The sequence below is a fragment of the Cavia porcellus genome, unplaced genomic scaffold (genome assembly GCF_034190915.1).
Source record: "Cavia porcellus strain 051 isolate PalLab524CR breed Dunkin Hartley unplaced genomic scaffold, mCavPor4.1 scaffold_25, whole genome shotgun sequence".
Lineage (NCBI taxonomy): Eukaryota > Metazoa > Chordata > Mammalia > Rodentia > Caviidae > Cavia > Cavia porcellus.
Genome location: NW_026947508.1, coordinates 51789797 through 51811385, shown reverse-complemented (window position 1 = coordinate 51811385; position 21589 = coordinate 51789797). Strand labels below are relative to the sequence as shown.

The window sequence follows — 21589 nt, the reverse complement described above, 5'->3', positions numbered from 1 at the left end:
TTGGCATCTTTGTCCACAGAGCACCAACAGTTTCGATTTCCAGGAACTGGGGAAATTAAATGAGCGAAGGCATGAGAAGATCTGGCATATGAACTTGTGAAATCTTCCTTTTAGGCTTAACATATGCAGGTTTGCTCATGGCTCTATAAGATCATCTACTCACTGGCTGCAGCACAAAGGAAAAAGTGTAAAATGCTGTAACAGAGTTCAGAGTGAGCTTGCAGGAAGCCTCAGGACCTAATGGCTAAAGCTGTGCCATTTTGCCCAAGAAGTGAGTTCAGGTTGAGGCTCTGGGATTTAAATAGCTGCTTTTCCAAAGATGATATGCAAGTGGACAATGAACACATTAAAAAATGCTCAGCATCATACTTGTAGGAAAATACCAAACTGTAGGGAAATATCATTTAGTATTCAGAGGCTGGCTAATGTAGAAAAGCAGGCAGTCACAGTGTGGTGGGAAGAACCTCTGGTAGAGAAACCAGAGCCCCTTAGAGCTTGCCGCAGGTATAACGTAGAGTTACCAGGTGACCTAGCACTCCGTCCCCTAGGTGTAATACTCCTCAGAGATTTGAAACCATTTGTATACACAAAAGCTTGTCCATGGATATCTACAGATGCATAAAGTGTTACTCATAATAGTTCTTTTTTAATTTTAAAAAAGATTAAGGTAAAAGAGGACATGTACAACACAGGTCAGAACAGAACAATTTCAGCAACATAGTGTTTCACCACAAGACAACCCGACATAACAGTAGCTACCATAGTGTCTCTTTCCTTGATATACTTGAGTATACCTTCATACACTATATTACCAAACAAAACAAGACAGCATAAAACATTCAAGAGAATGAAAGTATTACAGGGTATTCAGAACCAACTAACAGAAAATGAACAATGGTTACTATATTATCTCCTTGTCCATAAAAACATTTTATTTATACTATCCCATATAATAAAATCCAATAAGACACAACATGATAAAACCGATGGAGACAGAAGAACAAAAGCTTGGTAGGACTTCAAAACAGGATGCTATTAAATCAGCACTAGCTATTATAATGTCTTGTTTTCTTCAGAATAGCTTTTTATATCATCACAGATAATAAAATGAAACAACCCAGAATAAAACCATTCCAACTAATGAATGAAAACATTATAAGGCTTCAAAGCCATGTAATGGGGAATCATGATTACCACATACTTTTATGTATTCTTACCATTTTTAACACTAGGGAAACTATTCGGTATTTATACATCTGAGTTTGATTTATTTCGCTTGTGAGTATTGTCTCAAGCTGCGCCCATTTATTTATAAATATCTCAATGTGATCCTTATTTATAGCTGAGTAGTACTCCATTGTATAAAAATACCACAACTTTTTTATCCATTCCTCAGTTGATGGACACTTAGGTTGTTTCCAAGATCTGGCGATTACAAATTGTGCTTCTATATTAGTCACAGTAGTTAAAAAATGGAAACAACCTCACTGCTTGTCAACTGAGGTGATATAACCACACAACAGAAATGACATGCAGCAGAAAGGAAGGACATAAATTACTGCTACATGCTGTCAAGTAAAAGAAACCAGGCAGAAAAGTCCATGCACTATCAGATTCCATTGCTACTCAGTGTCTGGAATAGACAAATCTCTGAAGAAGGAAAGCGATCATGGGCTGCTTTGCAACGGAGGGAACCGGGCAGGGGAGGCAGAGACAGGGCAGGTTTTTGGAGTCGTGAAAATATTCTGAAATTGCCGTGGATAATAATGGGAGTACGAATGTACTAAAGTCTGTGAAGTGAGTCTGTGAAGTGTATATTGTAAAGGGGGAAACGGTACAGTGTGAATCATACCTGAGTAAAGCGTTTTTAGAAATTCCAGGCTCTGCTGTTGACTCTTTACATCAGCACTGACTTGTGTGGGACAGTGCTCCTGGCAGAACCTTGGAACCTCAGGGAGCAGGAGTAGTACCCTGTGGCGTGTCCGCACGGTGACTGATACTGCAGGTATAAAAATGAGCAGCAGCCAGACTGATGGTCGTCTTTAGCACCGGGGTTTCCCATGTCCCTCCTGAAGCACTGGGTCTGCGTGCTTTCACTGTCGATTGGGAGTCACGACGTTAGGACACGTGAAGACTGACCCTGTTGTCACACCCTCACTTGTGTGCACTTCTGGTAAAAGTGCAGCCGTATGGCTCTGATATCTGTTATTTATTTATAACTCAAATAACTAGGACCTTGCTCAAGAAGTGCTTGTGAAAAATTACCCTTTTAATGCTGGTACATTTAATGAGAAACTGGATTATCTATTGCATAAGTGCCCTTCATACAAATTAGCTTGGCCCTGGGTCCTAATCTAAATTGGGCTCACTACTTTTCTATAAATTGCCTAATATTTTCTTATTAATCTCTGCCCTTGGTCACCTGACCTCGCCCCTCCTTGATGCTCCTCCTCAGCAGTACGCTGACCATCTGTGACTGAGTGCTTGACGCATAGCCTCGTTTCTGGACATGATTGGTTGCTTCAGTGAAACGCAGAGTTTCTGTGCAATTCCACTTTCAGGCTGCTCACTGTCCCCAGTGGAGTTGTCATGCTGCCAGTGTATTTATATTTAACAGCAGTAGAATTGGGTCAGGTGAGTTTTGATGCCCAGTGAAGTTGGGGCTTTAGAGGAAAGTTGGACAGAGGAGAAGCAATTCATCATACTGACAAGAAGGCAGCCTCGAAAACGCAGAGCACAAGCAAACTCTAAGCATGAGCTTTGGCCCCAGACACTTTTGGGTCAGGTCTTACTTGTTTTGAGCTTGGACAGGTGACACAGCCTTGCAAGTCCTCAGTTTCATTGTCTATAAAATCTGTCTAGTAGTGCCTTCCTCTAGGATTTTCTTCAAAGGTTGAGCAAGTTGATACATGCTGTGTGCTTTGCAATGGAGGCTGCACAATGATGTGATTACGGTTGAGTTTTGGGGGAGTCCCAGTAGTGACAGAGGGCTATCAGTGGCTGAAACAGTGTCACATACTGCAGAGACACAGGTAGTATTTGAAATGGAGCAATATGACCTCAGTCCAAAGTGTAGGTGGCCCCTCTCAGACTCGGCATGGAAGGCAGGAAGAAGGGGCTATGGCACCGGGGATCTTGTTGCTTAGCTGGACATCCACACAAAGCAAATCATGACAGATGTTCTCAGCACTCATCTCTGACTCATCTCTGAGACTATAATCATCTCAGTATCTGTTTGCTGTGTGAAATACTATCAAAGGCTTCAATGTACTAGGCCCAAGAGGGTCCAGTGGATAAAAGTGATAACCCAGAGTTGAGGACCACGTGTCCAGGCCTGGCCCTGCAGATATCCCTCCTCTGGAACTGCCTTTCTCCATCAATGGAACTTCCAGAGACTCTGTTTCCTGGGATGTTCGCAGAGGTTTCAGGTACTGGTTGCACAACGCTTCCCATGAGAGGAATGCATGATTCACACGGGTTCCCACTGAAGTTATTCATCATATGGTACCCGCACAGAAAGATGGTCCACAGAGGACCCGCAGAGGACCAAGTGGTCCTCGTTCAGCAGATAAGGACCTAGGGCTCAGCCAGGCAGGTGATTTAGAAGGGAAACCTTACAGGTGTGAAATAATGCACTCTGCATTTTATTTGCAGTCACCAAAACTTGAGCTTGAGGTTTTGTCTCCTTCATGTATTGACGATGAGTACAGCATTTGGCACAAGAAGAGGCACTCAGCAAAGGATGAAGGGATAAATGAATGAAGTGAAAGCCATATATTGTGGGTAAAAAAAGCACTACATTATGGCTAGCTATTGCCATTGTTTTTTGTTGGTGTTTGGTTTGGTTTGGGACTTTTCTGTGTGTTTTAGGCATGTGCTCAGATGATTCTCAGCCCTACCCTCAAGGAATGCCTTGATCTGCATATAAGATAATGTATGTAGGTAGAGAGAAGTGGGCTCTTTGACTCCAATGACCTGAGCTATAGGTTTCTGACCACCTGGAGAAGCATAATAAAGAAAAAATCAGGATAGGAGCAAATGATATCGTGAGAGCCAACTCTCAGCTCTGAGGGATCTAGGTTTTAGGAACCATGAATGCCGTAGGCCTCTGACTAGCAGTGTGTGGAGGCTAGAGAGAGGACCGAATTCCTATGAACTCATCCTGTTTCTGATCTGAATTTGGAGAAGCAGCCTGACCACCTTTATCTCCGGAGAAATGATTTGGTTGTTCTGAAGCATGCATGTAAGACTTACAAAATACCTGGCATGAAGCACTTGTGGAAGTCACAGTAACTTTATGGCCCTTACTTCCTGTGGATATATGTGAACTCTGGGCTCATGTCTCTTAGCAAACTATTATGGTAATAGGTATTGGGAGACCCTGTTGCAAGATGTGGACAGCACAATGCCAAGTAGCATGGAAGCCTGTTTCTCTACGCATGTGAGATAGCAGGAGAGAGCAGCATGAAACCATCTTTTATTCATTGTCATGCCACAAAACGAAGTAGTCACTCTCAAGTTTCACGGCAAAGTCGCTCATGGAATTGGGCTCAAAGAGAGTCTTTTAAATGCTGGAAATACTGGACCAGCAAATATCATGGTTCAGCAAGACTTTTGAACATGTATGTTGTAGGTGGTTATCACTGGTTGAATACCTGCTGTGGATCAAACACAACATTAAATGCTTTGCATATATTGTCATTTATCTTACTATCCAACTGGGGTGATTATTTTTAACTTTTTTCTTCCTAAGTAACTTGAGACTCACAGAGAAATAATTTACTCAGGATTTAAATGGATAGAGCCACAACTCACTTCTAGGAATATTACTGTTTTTTCTCCCATGCCCAGTGAACTGACTTACTGCAACAGAGGTAGAAGCAGAATGACTCTTGGAGCAATGGATTCTTACAGGCAGTGAGGCCTGTGCAGCCTTGTATCTGAATCTGCCTTTTTGTGTTTCCAGGTCAGGATCGCAGTGAAGCCACTTTGATAAAGAGATTCAAAGGTGAAGGGGTCCGGTACAAAGCCAAACTGATTGGGATTGATGAAGTTTCCGCCGCTCGAGGAGACAAGTTATGTCAAGATTCCATGATGAAACTCAAGGTGCTGTGCACACTTTTCATTGTAACTAACTGTCTCTGGTTTACTGTGAGGAAGGCAAAGAGGTGACTGCCATTACTATGGAAATAACCTCATCTATTTATTGGCAAGTCACTTGATCCGTGGTTGAGTCACCTGTGTACTTACCGCTTGAAAAAAGAGCGATTGAGCAGCTACTGTGTTTTGTTCGGTCTTGTTTTATATTTTTGACTGTATCATCTTTAGTTTTATCTTTCCTGAGTGAACCTTTCAAAAACAAAACTATCAAATACAAAATCATCATCAACTTGTTTAGACCCACATTGTAAAATTGTTATCATTGTTTTTGAATAATTTTATGTATTTTGTTATATGATAAAATACGTTAAAGTTTAAGATGACTTTATTCATTTCTATAATTTGTATAAGTAGAGTGTAAGCTCGTAAAAATTAAGGGAAAATAATATCATAATATTTAAGGTAATATATAGATACTGGAATTTTGAGATATCACAAAGATATTTATGATGTCTGTAAATGCTATAAAGAAACCTCACTGAAAATGTTAAGAAAGAAATTAATGTTTAAATATATAAAAAAGATATTATTTTATTGAAAAGCCCTAAAGTATCCAAAAATATTATTTGATCCCATATTTTGTCATCTATTTTAAGTGATTTTAAAGTACTACAAAAGCAAATAACTTAGTAAAAAGACTGAAAATATTTTACATGTTTAAATCTTGTATAATAGGTTTTGTTGGTTATAGAGTTCACTTGTATCCATTGCAAATTATTTTGAAAATATGCAGAAGTGTAAGGATGAAAACCAAAACAATCCAAAATGTCACAATGAAAATAATGTCAATATTTTGTGCATAATCTATACCTATATAAGTGGTGATCAAAATGCATGGTGAATATGGCGAATATTTAAATAAAGCAGTTCATTACTGTAAAAGACACATTGCCTTTCATCCACCTCACAATATTCTCCCGCTCTTCAAACATTCTTACTCCATTATTCTTGCCACTTTCTGACACAGCTCTGGAATTGCTCTTCCTGAGTGTTTTCCTCTACTGGGTGTTTTCAAAAATGGGGCTGCCGCTGCAGAGTGCCTCCAAAGGAAAGACAGCTTGTGAAAATATTATGACATGTCTTCAGACCCCTGATTCACTGGGACTGGAAACTTCTGAATCCTTCCCAAAGTAAAAATGACCGTGAAAAATAAACTTGTTGAATGAATTCAGGACATTGACACAGCTCTGACGGTACAATTGAAGATACTCACAAAAGAGGACGTCCAGAACTGCTTTGTATTTGCACTTAATTTAGTATAACTCCCCAACTTAGTTTAATAGTCTGCCGTTGAGTTACTACTTAATAACCACACATTTTTGCCCTCTGAAATAGTCACCTTTCAGACGCATTGGCTAATTGCAACTGAGACGCACAACAAGATCTCTTAAAGACAGTACCTGAAAGGCTTATACAGACATCTGGTGCAGTAATCAACTTTCTGGTTGCATGTACAAGATACCCAACATCTGCACTTAAAGGAGGAGATTTGATTTGGTTCACAGTTTTCGAAGATTCAGTCCATGGTTAGCTGGTTCCAAGCTGAAACATGATGGAGGGGTTTGGTTGAGGCGAGTTGTTCCCTTCATGACACCCCGAGGCACAGCAAGTTGGAAAGAGTGGCAGATAAGAAAGAGCCAAGAACCAAATATGTATCCAAGTTTATTCCTCTATGACCTATTCAGAAACACCCAAAAATGGGCTTTATAAATCCCCTAGGTGACTCCCAACCCAATCAAATTGACAGTTAAGCTTCACTATCATAGAGTTTTGGTCAGAGTCTTGATAGACACAGAGTCCCCCTGCAGAGGTCAGATGAGGGCACTTTAATAAAGGAAACACTGTCAAATGTAGGAAATGGTAAGATGGCAAACAGGGTGATAAAGCACCCGGTCTAATATCCACCAGATTCTGTTACCCCATCTAGGAAAAGATTGCAAAAATAGCATAGAAGAGGGGGAGGAAAAGTCAGCCACCGCAGTTAGATCAGTATTGAGAAAGAAGTAAAGAAAATTCCCCTGATGTCTTCCTCCTATCCTCTTTTCTCCTGTCTCTGTCTTGCATGCTGGAACTCACTAGAAGCCAAGGAAAGGAAGATCAGGATACAGGGAGTGCAGTCTGCAGTGGCTTTGGGGGCATAAAACAGGACAAAGATGTTTGCATTCCCTTTTTAAAGTAGGAAACATGAAGTTTAGAATAAAGTTAAGCCAAATAAATAGAGGGCTGATCATGGAGGTCAGATTGCTTACATAGGGCTTTCTGGACCAACATCCTTCGGTTTCCTGTCTTCATGTTTAACACTCATGCCTCACCTGTTCCATGAGGTCAGGGTCGTAACATCATGAGTATGCACCATATGTGAGTCATCTCAAAGCCCTTTCATATGTGTCATTTTAACTGATTCATATAGCATTCCCTGAGCCAGATAGAGCAGTCCATTAATCCTCACTGGCCTGCCTGACGTTTTCTCTAGATTTAAATTTCTCCACTGAAACATGTTCACTTGTGACTCCCTTAGGAATGCCTGCATTAATCATTTCACCCAGTGCCTAGCACATCCTGTTGCTTAATAATGTCAATATTAGTTCAAGTAACAATGATTATTATGTACTAAGTGCTCCCTGCACCGTGTGGTAAGAGATGTCGAGTACTCTCATTATAGAGTTCCTCTTCACCAAGGAGTTAGGAAAGCTAGTGACCCTACCTAGCTATTTTGGGAAACATTTGGACAAACATTGCATAGTTGGTTTTAAAAAAAAACTGTTTCTCAGTAAAGGCTCTGTGAAAAACTGTAATAGTAGAAGGACTCTTACTTTAGAATCTAAAAGATGACTGTCTGAATTCCACTTCTGGAACCTACTTGCACCTTTATGTTTATTGAGATCACTTGACCCCTGACTTTCCATTGACTCATTGGTGAAAGGAAGGAGGTAGTTCTTAATTCCTGAGACTATCATATGGTCTAAATTATATGGCATGTAAGAAAACTTCTGGCGGATAGTAGCCATCCAAGTAAATGTCTGATTCCTCAGATTCTACTTTATCATGGTGATGTACTAGGTCAGGCGCCCAATACTGTGCCTGGGACAGGACCCACATACACCTTGTATAGCTACGCCCAGGACTGCCTTGAGGACCTCTGTTACTTCTGCACAGTGCAGTGACTTATCTTGGGAAAAGAGCTCTGGGAATGCTGTGGTGACAGGACTGCTGAGCCACCATGCAGCTTAACAGAGTCTTGTCTTAGAAGATAAATGTGCCTAATCAGAATGGACATTTACTTCCCCAAAGGTAACAGCACACACAGTATCTCACTTTTTGTGTGAAGCGCACACCAACAGCCCCAAGCACAGATGCTCTAAGAATATGCCAGGGATTCTTTCCATTCCTTTCATGCACCACCCTTTTCTTCCAGGGAGTTCCCTAGCTACTTGAAACAGGCAAGCATAGATTGGCCTCGGTATTCATTGGGCTACCATGCTCCAAAAAGCATTGCTAGCTGATGCCACAGAAAGTCTGTGAGCCAGAGACTGTGAAGCCTCCCTTGGAGGTGAAGACTTTAAAGCTATTCATCCTGCCCAAAGGTGCAGCCCCGTCCCCAGTGTGTCCAGCATGTGTTGGAGGGGGATGGTATTTAGAAGAAGGGACTCCAGTGTCCTCTGACTCAGTCCTCCTAGTACTCTCTTTCCTCATGAGGGGCTCTTTTAGTCTGTCCTGGGACAGGACCCACATACACCTTGTACCATAATGAAGAACCCAGGGTACATAATGTAAGGAGAACAGGAATTTATTTCTTTACAGATCTGAATACTGGGAAGCCCAAGATCAAGGCACCAGTAGAGTCATTTATGGTGAGAGTCCCATCTTTCTGCTTCCAAAGTGGTGCCTTGTTGCTGAGTTCTCCAGAGGGGATGAACTCTGTCCTTACATGGCAAAATAAGAAGTAGCAGATAAGAGAATAATTAAACTTTTTCTCAAGTGCTTTTCTGAGTACTCCAGTCCCACCTTTGGGGCTTTGTTTCTGTGATTTTATTATGTCCCAAAGCCCCTCCTCTAAATCTTCTCTCCTTGTTAACCAAGTGTCAACCCATGGATTTGGAAGAAGGCATTTAGACTATGCAAGGGGCTACTTACTCTGTCTTGAAACCTGAGGTTAAAGGTTGGTGAGGTAGAGGTGTAGCATATGTCATTTTATTCAGATCCACAGAGAACACTGTGTTTGTTACTTTTCTGTCCTTGCAAATTGGAAAATTAAGGAAGGAAAGGTTTATTTAGCTTACAGTTTGTGGAGGTTTCAGTCCGCAATTAGCTGGCTCCAAGGCAAAGTGCCATGCTGAGGGACAGCTGTTCAGTGTGCAGAAGACAGCAAAAGCAACAAGGGCAAAGGGGAGAGCAAGCCTCTTCTCCTCCCTTATATTGTAGGCAAGCTACCACCTCCTAGGGTGAGTCTAGTACCCACACCGTCTTCTTGCCCTCCTCTTAACAGAGGGAAGATATTTACAAAGTGGCCCCCAGCTGAGTCATTTAGTTAAACTCCTAAACTTCTCAAGTTGACACATTGTATCAACCATTGCAAACACAGATTTCATCCTTCTGGGGTTTTCTTAAAGTTGACATCTGACCTTTTCTCTGAGTTACTACCCAGAGAAGGAAGTTCATCTTTTTGCTGTGTGCCTGCTGCATGCCAGGGCTCAGTTCTCAGCACTGGGCCCCTTAAAAGAATCAAAGTTCCAATCACAGCCAAGATTTCATTGTGTCAGCAAACGAGGTCAGCTGGTAAATACATGAGATGGCTGAGGTGGTCAGTGAAGATCGGTGTGCTGCCTCATTTCAGAAAGTTAGGTGGAGTCATTGACCTGAAGCAGGAATTATGTCTGGGATTCCAAAGACATACATTGATCATCCTCCTGGCTCCTCCAAGGCATACACAGTGAATTTAAAAGCAAACTGCATATTGAGGCTTCTAGAATCCACTGAGTAAAAGAACAGATTGTCCATTCCACTGTGTCCAGTGAGGGAGAGGGTTACCCCTCACCCTTCCGGATGCAAGCACACTGCAGAAAACACAGAAGAGCAAAGGGAAAGGTGTACACATGATTAGTGATGTTGGTTGATGATACCTGACATGCTTTGTGGCCAGAGGGAATGAAAACACTAAAGTAAAAGTCATGTCCTTTCTTTCAACAGGGTGTTGTTGCTGGCGCTCGTTCCAAAGGAGAACACAAACAGAAAATCTTTTTAACCATCTCCTTTGGAGGAATCAAAATCTTTGATGAAAAGACAGGGGTAAGTGAAATTGAACCCATTGACAGATGTGCCCTTAAAACATCTTCTCTGTGGGCAGGGATATCAAACAAGCGTAAAAACACATGAAGCAACTGACACCCTTGATCAAGTATGATCATCCTTCAAAGCAAGTCTCTTTGGTGACTTGGCCACAGCGTAACTGCATTGTGCTTCTAATAGTGTAATTGTGATAAAAGTGTCACATCAACTTGGTAATTTAATGGGAGATTGATGGGCTTTCAAGAGCAGGGCTGTTGTGACAGTTGAAGTTGTATTTCTTGGTGTGCTGGCATCTTTGATGGTATGCATCCTACACAGGGACACACATATGTCCTTGGACTTGGTCAAAGCATCTAGACTGTATGGAACATAACCTGTAGCATGTTGCAGTTGCTATAATCCAAAAAATTAAATAGAGTTCTCTGTCATAAAAAAGTCTATCTCTGTACTATCAGGAAATGTAAAGACCAATATATTTGTTGAACTCACCAAAGAAGTGGTCACTTCTGCGATAAACTCCAAATTCATCCCCAGAGCTCACCTGACACTGTAGGTCGTACTAATTAGTGGGAAGGATGATGGTGATTTTTCCAATGGAAAGTGAATCACGGAATGCCACTAAACTGTACCCTTAAACGTAGTAACTTAGCTACATTTTGCATGTATTTTACAGCAAAAAGTAGCTAGTAATTATGTAGTTTGTTGCATACCTCCCATATATGAGATTCGTCTTTGTCATTTAAATTGTTTCATGCTTTCATCAGTTCTAGGAGACAAGAATGAGATTCTATTCATTGGTTTTCTGCTCCTGTAGTGAAACACTGAAATGGACCAACGTTATCCAGGAAAGAGACTGAAATCTTTTGCAGCTCTAGGAGTTCAAAGGCATGCACCAGCATTAGCTTATCCTAGCATACACTTAGCATTAGGGAGGCCCAAATGGGCAGGGTAGACAGCCAGGATTGGCTGATTTGAATGCTTTCTTCTGGCTTTGGGCCAGGGTAAACCCAGGTTCAGATACCTGGCTGCAGGATTGTTAAAGGATGGGGGCCAGGTGGAATTGGTCTGGCTCTGGATTGGTTATTTTGCCTATTACAGACATGGACCCACATAGATCCTTGCTAAAAACTAGCTAGCTCTGAGAGGGATGGTTTATCCCTAGTCAAAAAGATTTTGGTAAGATGCAAAAGCATCATAATAGAGGCAGCCCTCTAACAGTATGAACATATGTGGGAGGGAAAAGTCATATCTCAAAAGAAAAAGCCAGGAGCCAGGGCTTCGTATCCCTTCTGAAGACCTCCTGCCATGGGCCTACAGAACTCTCGGAAACCCTACCACCTCCTAACACTACCAGACTGAAGACCAAGCCTCTGACCCAGGAACACTAGGGAGATGCACTCCACCGAAAACCCAGCCGCCTCACCAAGTGTACATTATGTACCAGGCATGTAAAACCCTCCATAGGTGTCAGGCTATTTAGTCCTTACAGTTACCCATGTGGTGCTGGTATCGTTTCCTCTACTCTACAGTTAGAGGCCTCAAAGTCAGAAAAGTTTGCTTACCTTGCTGAGCATAAGTGGTGGGTAGAGACAGGATCAGAAGCCATGCAGCCTGGCCCACAAGTCATTTTGCACATCCATGATGCTGTTTATCTTTTTGGAAAACTGATGTTGTAAATCTCCCTGTGTTACATGGTTTTTATGAGGAAATCAGTCAGGTACTGCCATAACAGAGGACATATGCGAGGCTCAGTTAAAAGCAAAGCCTACTTTACTAATATTTCCTGGGTGCAGGAGCCACCAGGGTCCTCAGGGCAAAAGACAGGCATGAAACTAGAGCCCCCAGGACCATGGCCTGAATTGGAGTTTCCACAGGAAACACAAGAAGGGCAGGGTGGACAGCCAGGATTGGCTGATTGAATGCTTTCTTCTAGGTCTGGGCTAGGGTAATTCCAGGTTCAGGCACCTGGCTGCAGGATGGTTAATGGATGGGGGCGAGGTGGAAGTGGTCGGCTCTGGATTGGTTATTTTGCCTGTCATAGACATGGATCCAGACAGACCCTGGCTAATAACTAGCTAGCTCTGAGAGGGATGGTTTATCCCTAGTCAAAAAGGTTTTTGTAAGGTGTCAAACCGTCATAATATTCAGAAGACTTAAAAAATATTTACAATATAACCCAAAGTTGGGGGAGGCAGACTAGCACTTTAATGTCAGATTGGCCTAAACCAAAAATCAATGTCATTTTGCTTGAAAAGATGGGGCTCCCTGCACGTGCATAGTATAAGGGTGTTTAGAAGGGTAACAGAGCATTGGTAGAAAATTGGCCCCACCTAAGCTCATCAAAATATGGTTTCAGAAATAGGGAAGTAGTAGTTCCCTTTCCTGGAAAGATTACATTTTGGAGACCTGTGCATAGTTTTCAAAAAGATCTTGGCAGGTCAAGGAGTATCTTGGTCAAGAGGACAAAAGCAGTGAGCTATGGGGACCATGCTGGGCCAAGTCTCCTTGATGCAGATAGGACATCAGGGATCCCATGATGCACAGAAGGTGGTGAGCTTTGTGCACAGGCATGGAGAGCGCTACTGATCCTTTAGCTCCCTTGTGAAGGCCAAGGAAGGCAGGTCAGGCCTAACGGGGAGATCCTTTCACAATGATTTATACGTCCCAGTGTGAGGATGTCATCTCCAGCCCCTTCTCAGCTCCAGCCCTGTCTATCACCATGACAACTGGCATAGCTGGAAGGACGAAGCAGAAGCGAGGCCACAGGGTGTCTGGTGGTTTATATTGTTTGAGGCTGAGGTTCAGGCTATGTGTGCCCCACCATCACGCAGGCTGTGCCCAGATAATTAAAGTCCTAATCATCTAGGTTTTAACTAATGCACAGAATTGGTTCACATTTTTTACCTTTACCTCCTCTCTCAAAGGGGAATGACTCAGATGCTGCGCCCCCCAGAGATGCCATCTAACCTCGAGCATAACTTTGGACTGTATGGCTACTAATCTTGACAGCAAGACTGAACTGATGTCAGTTTATTTCTTCCTAGAACTGTTTGGCATGGTGGATAAAACATTAGATCCCTGGTGGAAAATCAGGAAAGAGGCAGTTAAATGTTTCTGTCTGGCTTAATTTACTCTTAGTTCTGTTGATTAACATTGGGCCTCTGTAACACAGAGCTTCTTAGCTTGTTATATGCCTCAACACAAGTACTCTGGAAATGGTCAGATGGATTGAATTTGTTTAAATTTGAAGTAGAGATGATGAAACTCTAAAGAGTTGTCTAATAGAAGGAGCTGACTGCTCTGTGGAACTCTGAGGAATGGAACCCGGACTTGTTGATAGAAGTTTCTACTGGGGCAGTTCCAGTTTACCAGTGATCTGATAGGCAGAGATACTGTATCTCAGTATCTCTACCTCAGTATCTCTGCCTATCAGATCACTGGTAAACTGGAACTGCCCCAGTAGAAACTTCTATAGTAGAGATACTAGTGAGAGGGTAGATTTCTGTGTGAGTGAGTTCACCATCACTGGGGAAATCAAACCAGAAGATGGGATATTATTGAAGGGAGTCAGGTAGTGGGTAATGTGTTAATCAACCTAAGTTGATTTCTGGGATGAGAATTTTAAGACTCTGCTTTTGACTTAGAGTACTGTGTATTGATGTTTTTTATTTGAAAACCCTTGGTGGGAGATTATGAGCAGAAACAGTTTACTGAACCTTTGTCCTTGCCCGGCAGGGGACTGACTGAATTGTTCAGGAAGGAAATCTAAGTGAAGTGTTTTTCTCTCAATATCAAAGAAATGGAAAACTAGGTCTTTGTCATTCCAAATGACAAATCTTAGTTGTTTATCTTGTCTATGGTATTTTTGCTCAAGCTTGACTGCACTTTTTTTAAAAGCTGAGAAAAGAAACATTTGCAGAACGTGACAATAGCTAGAATTTTAAAATCCAAAAGCTGTCAAAAATGTTTTGATCCCAATTAAAGAGACCCTTTGCAGCAATTTACACCCTGTCTTGAATTTCAAAGAACTCTTGATCCCAATCCTTGTATGAGAAAATTTTGTTTTATTATTAGCATGTTGCACAGAATAAGCTAATATTGAAAGCTGTTTGTATTTTCAGATCCTTAGATATTACCAGTCTATCCAACATATCAGTGAGAACACAGAAAATGTCACACTTTTGTGGCCATTGTGTGATTAGAAAGAGTAGCAAAGGCTTTCATAGTAAAGTGTTCTTAGATCTTCAGGCCAGACCAGTTGACAGCAAGACTGAGCTGATGTCATTTTCATTTCCCAAATGAGGAAACAGGCTCTGGGTATGCCCCTGACCTGGTTATAACTCAGAACAGACCTTCCACCCCCAATCCCCTATCTGTGCAGTAAACCTCGCTGATTCTCATCTGTCATCATTTACAGTTTTGGTCCTTAGAAATGTTAGCATTTAATGGCATATGAAAGCATAAATACCGCAAGACCCTAGAGGTACCGCTATTTCTTGGCATGGAAGGCAGGGTTTTTATCAGCTTCTCAAGATGTTGCAGTGTCTTTATTTCCAGATTCACCTGTGGATTTCTCCTGTTTGTTTGAAAGTGCTAACGTGTTTCTGGGTCTCTTAAGTATACCATTCTAAATGTGCTACAATTTTATTAAGTAAATGCTTTTTTTCTAAACTAGGCCTTTGCACAGAGTTATATCCCAAGCATATTTATTTATTTATTTGTTTTGTTTTGACACAGGGTGTTTTTAAGTTATGAAGATGCTTGGCTAGTCTGGGCTCAAATTTGTAATCCTGCTTCTGTGTCCCGGAGTGCTTGGATTATAGATTTGTACCTCCCTGTTTGGCAGGAAGTAGATGCCACTATTGTCACCATTTTGCAGAGGGGAAATCTGAGACTCAAATTAACACAGCTAATAAGAGGACTAGATTTCAACACTCAGTAACAAATTCTTGATGTTAAGAAGGGTCACTGATAATAATACACTAATTTTATAAATGACTTCCTTTTGTACATATTCCAGAACATTCAGCATTATCTCTGGCTGCCCCTGTCCTCGGTTCCACTCTGATGAGCTTTGCTCGTTGAAGACAGAGAGGCAGAGTCACAGCTGGGACTCTGTCCTTACACAGGTTGTCCTGGGAGACAGAATGACAGGCTGCCCCCATGTCATCCAGCAATTGTGGATTGTGTGCTTTCCATGCCATATGCTACTCTGTCCTGGGCTTTTAAAGATGGTCCTGAGGCATCCATAGTCTAGTGATAAAACCAGACTCACAATGTGGGTTGACAGCTGCACAAACACAGGTATGAATAAAGGTGTCCATGCTCAGGGATTGCGATCCAGCTCCACCCAGAGCATTCCTGAGAATTTTTACAGAAGAGGGTGCCCTGACTTGACAGTGGAAAAGTAAACTGGAGAAAGATCAGGAAAGTTGGAGAAGACAATGTTTCTGAATGCACAGATATCTGAAAAAGGAAGATATGTGTGCTCGTTCATTCATGCTTTCAGGAATATTTACTGAGCACCTCTGTAAATACAGATAAATAAGGGCCTGTCTTTTGGTGTTCATCACTGCTGTCTAATCACTTAGCACAGTGATTCGCACATTGCAGATTCCCTGTAACCTGCACTGCATCAGAAATACAATGACTTCATGATTAAGAACCAGCAAAGATACCAGAATAAGTAGGGCATAGCACCAAGTGAGAGACAGCAAGTGGCTAGAGATCCCTCATCATAGATGGGTGATTGCGCTTTAAATGCAATGGCTACGCCTAAATTTTAGGACTGATTTAATAATTTATTTGACAGAGAAAGCCACATGTCATGCTGGTTGTATCTTACCAAAATGAATGTGTCCTTCCTTTAGGTCAAGCTGCATGTTGGGGCATGATTTGAGGGGAGGAAGCTGGAGCTTGGTTACCCCTTGGTCACTGGTGTCCTCATGTCCAATGGACTGGCACTGGTGACTCACCAATAAGTACCCTGTGAAATACGTAGCTGGAATCTGACAGTTCTTGGAGGTCTCACTCTTATTCTTCTGTGGATAAGTCAGTTGGGGTACACATGGCTTAGGTAACTTGCCCAAGGTAGCGGAAATGGAACTCAAATTCAAATGTAGTCATTTCTGAGATTTTTTTTCTCTTGCCCCAGAGGTTCTCCACTTGACTCGTTCTGTCTACCTAAAGTGTGTTTAAGACATCCATGTAGGCATTCTTGGTAATCACAACATGTAAGGGAGGCAGAGTGCAGGGATTTGTTAGCAACCAAAGCTGCTGGACATTCTGCAGTTTTCAGGACAGGCTTACACAGCAAGAGATGCTTTCCTCTGCTGAGTGACTTTCAAATGTGTTTCCAGACATTAATGTAAGTGAAAAACTTGTTTGTACAGTGGGACCTTGCTACTTATCCTTTATTGGTCCGGAGAGGCATAATAAGCACAAAAACCACAAGGACTAAACACATTGCTTTGGCTAGAAAGGGTGGCAAGTCACCAGGCCATTGACACAGGTGGCTTCTAGCCTGCCACTGAGAGCCAACCAGGTGGTGAGAACTGGGGAAAAGCGCATGTAATCAAAATGTTTTGAGTGCCAAATTCAAAAGGTTTCAGAGCATCACATACAAAGGTGTGACTATCTGAATCTCACACTTAATACTGCAAGCAGGTCTTTTTAGTAAGCATTCACCAAATTTTCAGAAATGCAACTAAACCACAAGGAAGATGCAATTTGTTTTGTTAGGCTGTCATCGAGACCATTCATCATTTGGGGGAACCACCGCACTGGGGTGCTATTCATGTTGGAGTGTCTTCCTCAACTCAGCTCAGTCTGCTTTGTGGGAGTGCTGGCTTTCACTGGGTTTCTGTTTGTTTTGTATGTCTTTAATAATGTCTCAAATACATAGAAAGGCTGTCAACTACATTGAGTTAAATGCTCTCTTAAACCGTTCATTCAGCACACAGAAGTAGAGACGTATGACTGTGTCATTGTGTTCTTCTGCTGTATCTAAGTATTTATACATAGAAAGCCACATTACTTTTTAAATCAGTGACTATTTTTTTATTTCTCCTTTGTGTTATAATTAGGATATTTTGATTTGTGCATAGCTTCAATTCCGTGTATATAGGTAGATCATATAATTATTTCCAGACAATAGAAGCAAGATTGTAAAATATCTGGCATTAAAGGATGTTGGGGGTTAGTTAAGGTTGACTGAGAACCTGTCAAGGCCACCTCATCATTTTAATCGATTTGTTCGTTTGTCCATTCATTCCACAAGTGCTTATTATGCGAAATGCATATTTTACTTGGTGAATAGAGATGAACCAGCCTACAGCTTCCCTTCATGTAGGAAATGTGTAGTCTGGGAAGAAATGAGACATATGTGGATACCTATACTTTTAAAGAATAATGAATATAATGAGAGAAAGATATGAAATGAGCGTGGCAGTTCAGGAGAAATGGTTTCTTCCATCTGAAAAAAAAAATAAAACCTTACAATGATTTAGGAAGAAAGGGCTGAGCCTCAAAGATGCACAGGTTGGAAGGTAGAGAAATGGGGGTCAAGAGGCAGCAAAAGGAAGTGTAAGGAATCTCACTGTAGCCTAGGAGGGGGAAGGGCCTGGCGGGGTCAGTGCAGGCAGAGTGCGGTGTTGGGTATTTGGGGATGTGGCTGCTGTTGGCAAAGGGAGACTGAGATATCTGACTGTTGGTCCACAGAGAGAGTTCTCACTGAATCATCCCCTTGGCAGCCTTGGTGGCTTTTCTGTGTGCAGAGTGGGCCTGCAGCTGCACTGGGTACACACAGAGGTCAGCTCAGCGAGTAAACAGCCACCTTTAGCCCCTAAAATGCCTTGCGTAACATAGAATAAGGCCCTATTCCCGTTTCTGGGACTCTGTTGCAATAAGAATGTGCATGCTTGATAACAATACTCTGACTGTGCAGTGCACAGCCTGCCTAGCCGTAGGTGGCCAACCAGGGAGCATTGTGGGGAATTTTGTCTTGCTGCTTCAGTGTGCACCATGCTCTATCCAGCTGCCATTATTTGTTTAAGATGACCCCTCCAGCCTGAGTGTCTTGGTTTTCCTTCCCCCACTGAGCATCCCATCATCTTTCCGAGTCCAGTGATATCAATGAAAGCAGTGGCAACACAGAACAGCTGCCATTTCCCAAGCCTTTCTCCAGAACAAGGGCTGTGTTAAACTACGCCCATTATGCATTCCCTCCTCCAGGAAGCAGTGCACCCTGCCTGTCCATACAGCCCTGGCTGGAAGTGGAGCAGGCAATTTCGCAGAGGGGCATAGGTTGAATACCTGCCCTTGCTTTGGGTCTGCTCTCCCAGGCTATGTGGATGGAAAGTAATCTTTCTGTTCAAAAGTATTTCTAATTGAAAGACACAAATTAATTATTTTTTTATCATGCACATGGTGTTTTGAGGTATGTATTCACTGCAGAGTGGCAAGAACATTTAAAATCTACTGTTACCAATTTTCCAATATGTTCATTGTCATGAATTATTGTTGGAGGAGAGAAAAGTACCCTCTGTTGAGGTTCAGTGTTTGAGTGTGAGAAATGAACTGACGATAAACAGATTAGCAGGAGGAGAGACATGAGTTCACTTCAAGCACGTGGGCCTCCCGGGAAGGCAAACACCTGGAAAGCCTGTACCATTCAGAACCTTGGAGCCTTTCTTCACAGGGTGGAGGGAGGCACATGCTGTGGGCAGCTTTAGAGGTAGAGTGAATGATTTTTGCGAGGAGAGGAATGAGCCCCCATTTATGGACAGTAGTCTAGGACAGAAATTTCTGTGCTCTAAGATTGATGTGTGACTTTTGTCCCTTCCTCTGCAATGTGAGTCTAGTCTTACTTGATTAATGGAGGAACAGGATGGAGACAGAGGCAATTGTGTGTCCCTGTTGGAAGATCCAGTCTGTGGGTAGAGAAGGGAACCCAGAAGGAAACACACTTCAGCATCAGCTAGACTGGAGTCATAGCAGGTTGTGCATTTTTCTCCTGAACTTCCTTCCTGTTTAACAGAAAGTTTATGTCCTGTAACTAATATCGACCCAGTTTCCTCTAGCATACTTGGCCTTTAGGAACTACCATTCCATTCTCTGATTCTGTGGATTCAGTGTTTTTACATTCCACATGTAAATGAGGGTGTATAACATTTGCCTTTTGGGCTGGCTAATTTTATATCATACGATGCGTTCCAAGTTCATCCATATTGTTGCAAATGACAGGACATCCTCCTTTCCAAGACTGAGCAGTATTCCATGGTGTATGTACACTCATCTTTTGACCCACTGATAGAACTTAGGTTGATTCCATATCTTAGCTATTTTGACTAATGCCACAGTGAACATAAAGTGAAGACATCTCTTGAACTTATTGATTTCAGTGTCCTTCAGAGCCAGGATCTATCATGTGGTGGAACTGTAGAATGACCCGCTAATTCCAGATAGTTTTATTAAAGCATTTGTGCCTTCATATACTCTTCTGTAGGATGAGGGTAATAAGTAGCTATGTCTTAGGAGCAATGCCATGTGAATTTAATCCCCTAAGAACTAAAATAGTGCCTGGAAAAACACTAGGCATTAAGTAGTATGGTTTTATTAGACGCATTGTCCTGTCTCCTGTACAGTCTTCCTATGTCCTTTAGGCAGAATTAACAAATATTTCATAATGCCCTTATAACAGCCTCTGCGTGTCTACATCTTTGAACATCTGTATCGTGATCAGTTGACCCGCACCTCCATTAGTCTATGAGCTCCACGTGGGGCCCTGCCTTGTCCAGTGCTGCATCTACAGGGCCTGAACAGGAGGCCCTGGCATGTGACCGAGGTGCTAATTGGATGTTGGAAGATGAAAAGGAATTCAAGTAGGAACAGAATGTGAGATAAAGATGGAAGGAAGAAGGCAATAATGCCTAGTCAATTTATAGAGAAATAGAGCGTGTCTTGGCGGGATAATAGAACGCGGGACACTACCTACCAAAAATTCACATTTCACCATATAGACAGTGATCAGACATGAACAATGTACATTTTCCAGAATTTATTTTCTTCAGCCTCAGAATGTCAGAAGATAAAGATCCTTAGGTATGTACTACCTGCTTATTTATAAATGAAGAACTCTAGACCCCAAAGAAGGGTGACCTCTGAGACCTTCCAGCAAATTATTTGCAGATGTCTGTAATTGGACATCACTTTGGACATGTCTAAGTCACTCTCTCACAAAGCAGGAGGTAGAAAGTGTCCCCTCCCTCTACTATTTTTGTTTTTCCATTCTTTTCTCTTTACCATCTTTCCGATGAGACCACCCTCATATTCTTTCTTGCTTTCTTCAATGTTCAGAGCTCCACAAGCTCCAGTAACTGCCCCAGATCTGATGAATATCAAAAAGACCAAACATCTAAATAGAAAAATTAGATTTCTGGGTATTCAGTGTCATGTTGGATGATACTGAGCTTTGACTTATCAGAATGCAGCTAAAAATCAAAAATATATTAGTAGCTGATCTATCAAGAAGCTACCTATATGAGATAATTTAGACAACAGAGTCTGTAAATTCTAACTGGATAGAAAGTGAGTTCTCAAGCTCCAAGAAAAAGAGACCATGAAACTGAGCAGCTTTGGCAATATTGTACGTTTCTCTCAATGAATCCTTTTATTAATCTCGGTTTTTAAGGAAGTAAGGGGGTAATATTTTACATACTAACTGTTTTTACATGCTTGATTTCATATAATCCATTCCTCAGAGAATTCAACTAAGAAGGTGTTATTCTCTTTGGACATACCAGGGCGCTGTGACAAGAGAGATTAAGCAACTACACAAGCACAAAGCACCCAGAAGGCTGTGGAGTTGGCAGGTGACTCCGCATCCTGGGTATAAGAGGCCATGATCTTTCCATGCCAGGTGGTGGGACCACTGCCCTTGAGGGCCATGCTTTGGGCCTCTTTTGCCTCTTTGGAGGTAGTGACCCCTCATCTGCTCACCAGGGAAGAAACTAATGTGCCCTGAGGACTGGAGGCCAAGCCCTCCCACTGATGGGGTGGGAGCTGCCAATGAAGCCTCTGAAGAAGCCAGGGAGCCCTTGTAGTTTAAATTGCAGTGTGACCTTGGGGAAGGCTCATAGACTTG

At 42.1% G+C, this 21589-nt stretch overlaps 1 protein-coding gene across 11 annotated transcripts in view; it reads left to right on the top strand.

Moving 5' to 3' along the window:
* The window catches only part of Dab1 (DAB adaptor protein 1), a 1082808-nt gene that overhangs the window by 947336 nt on the left and 113883 nt on the right, over positions 1-21589 (top strand). For all 11 annotated transcript variants that reach the window (XM_063236576.1, XM_063236569.1, XM_063236573.1 and 8 more), the window contains 2 exons: positions 4967-5106; positions 10348-10446. In XM_063236576.1, coding sequence (XP_063092646.1) covers positions 4967-5106; positions 10348-10446 — 239 coding nt within the window. The remainder of the gene's footprint in view (positions 1-4966; positions 5107-10347; positions 10447-21589) is intronic.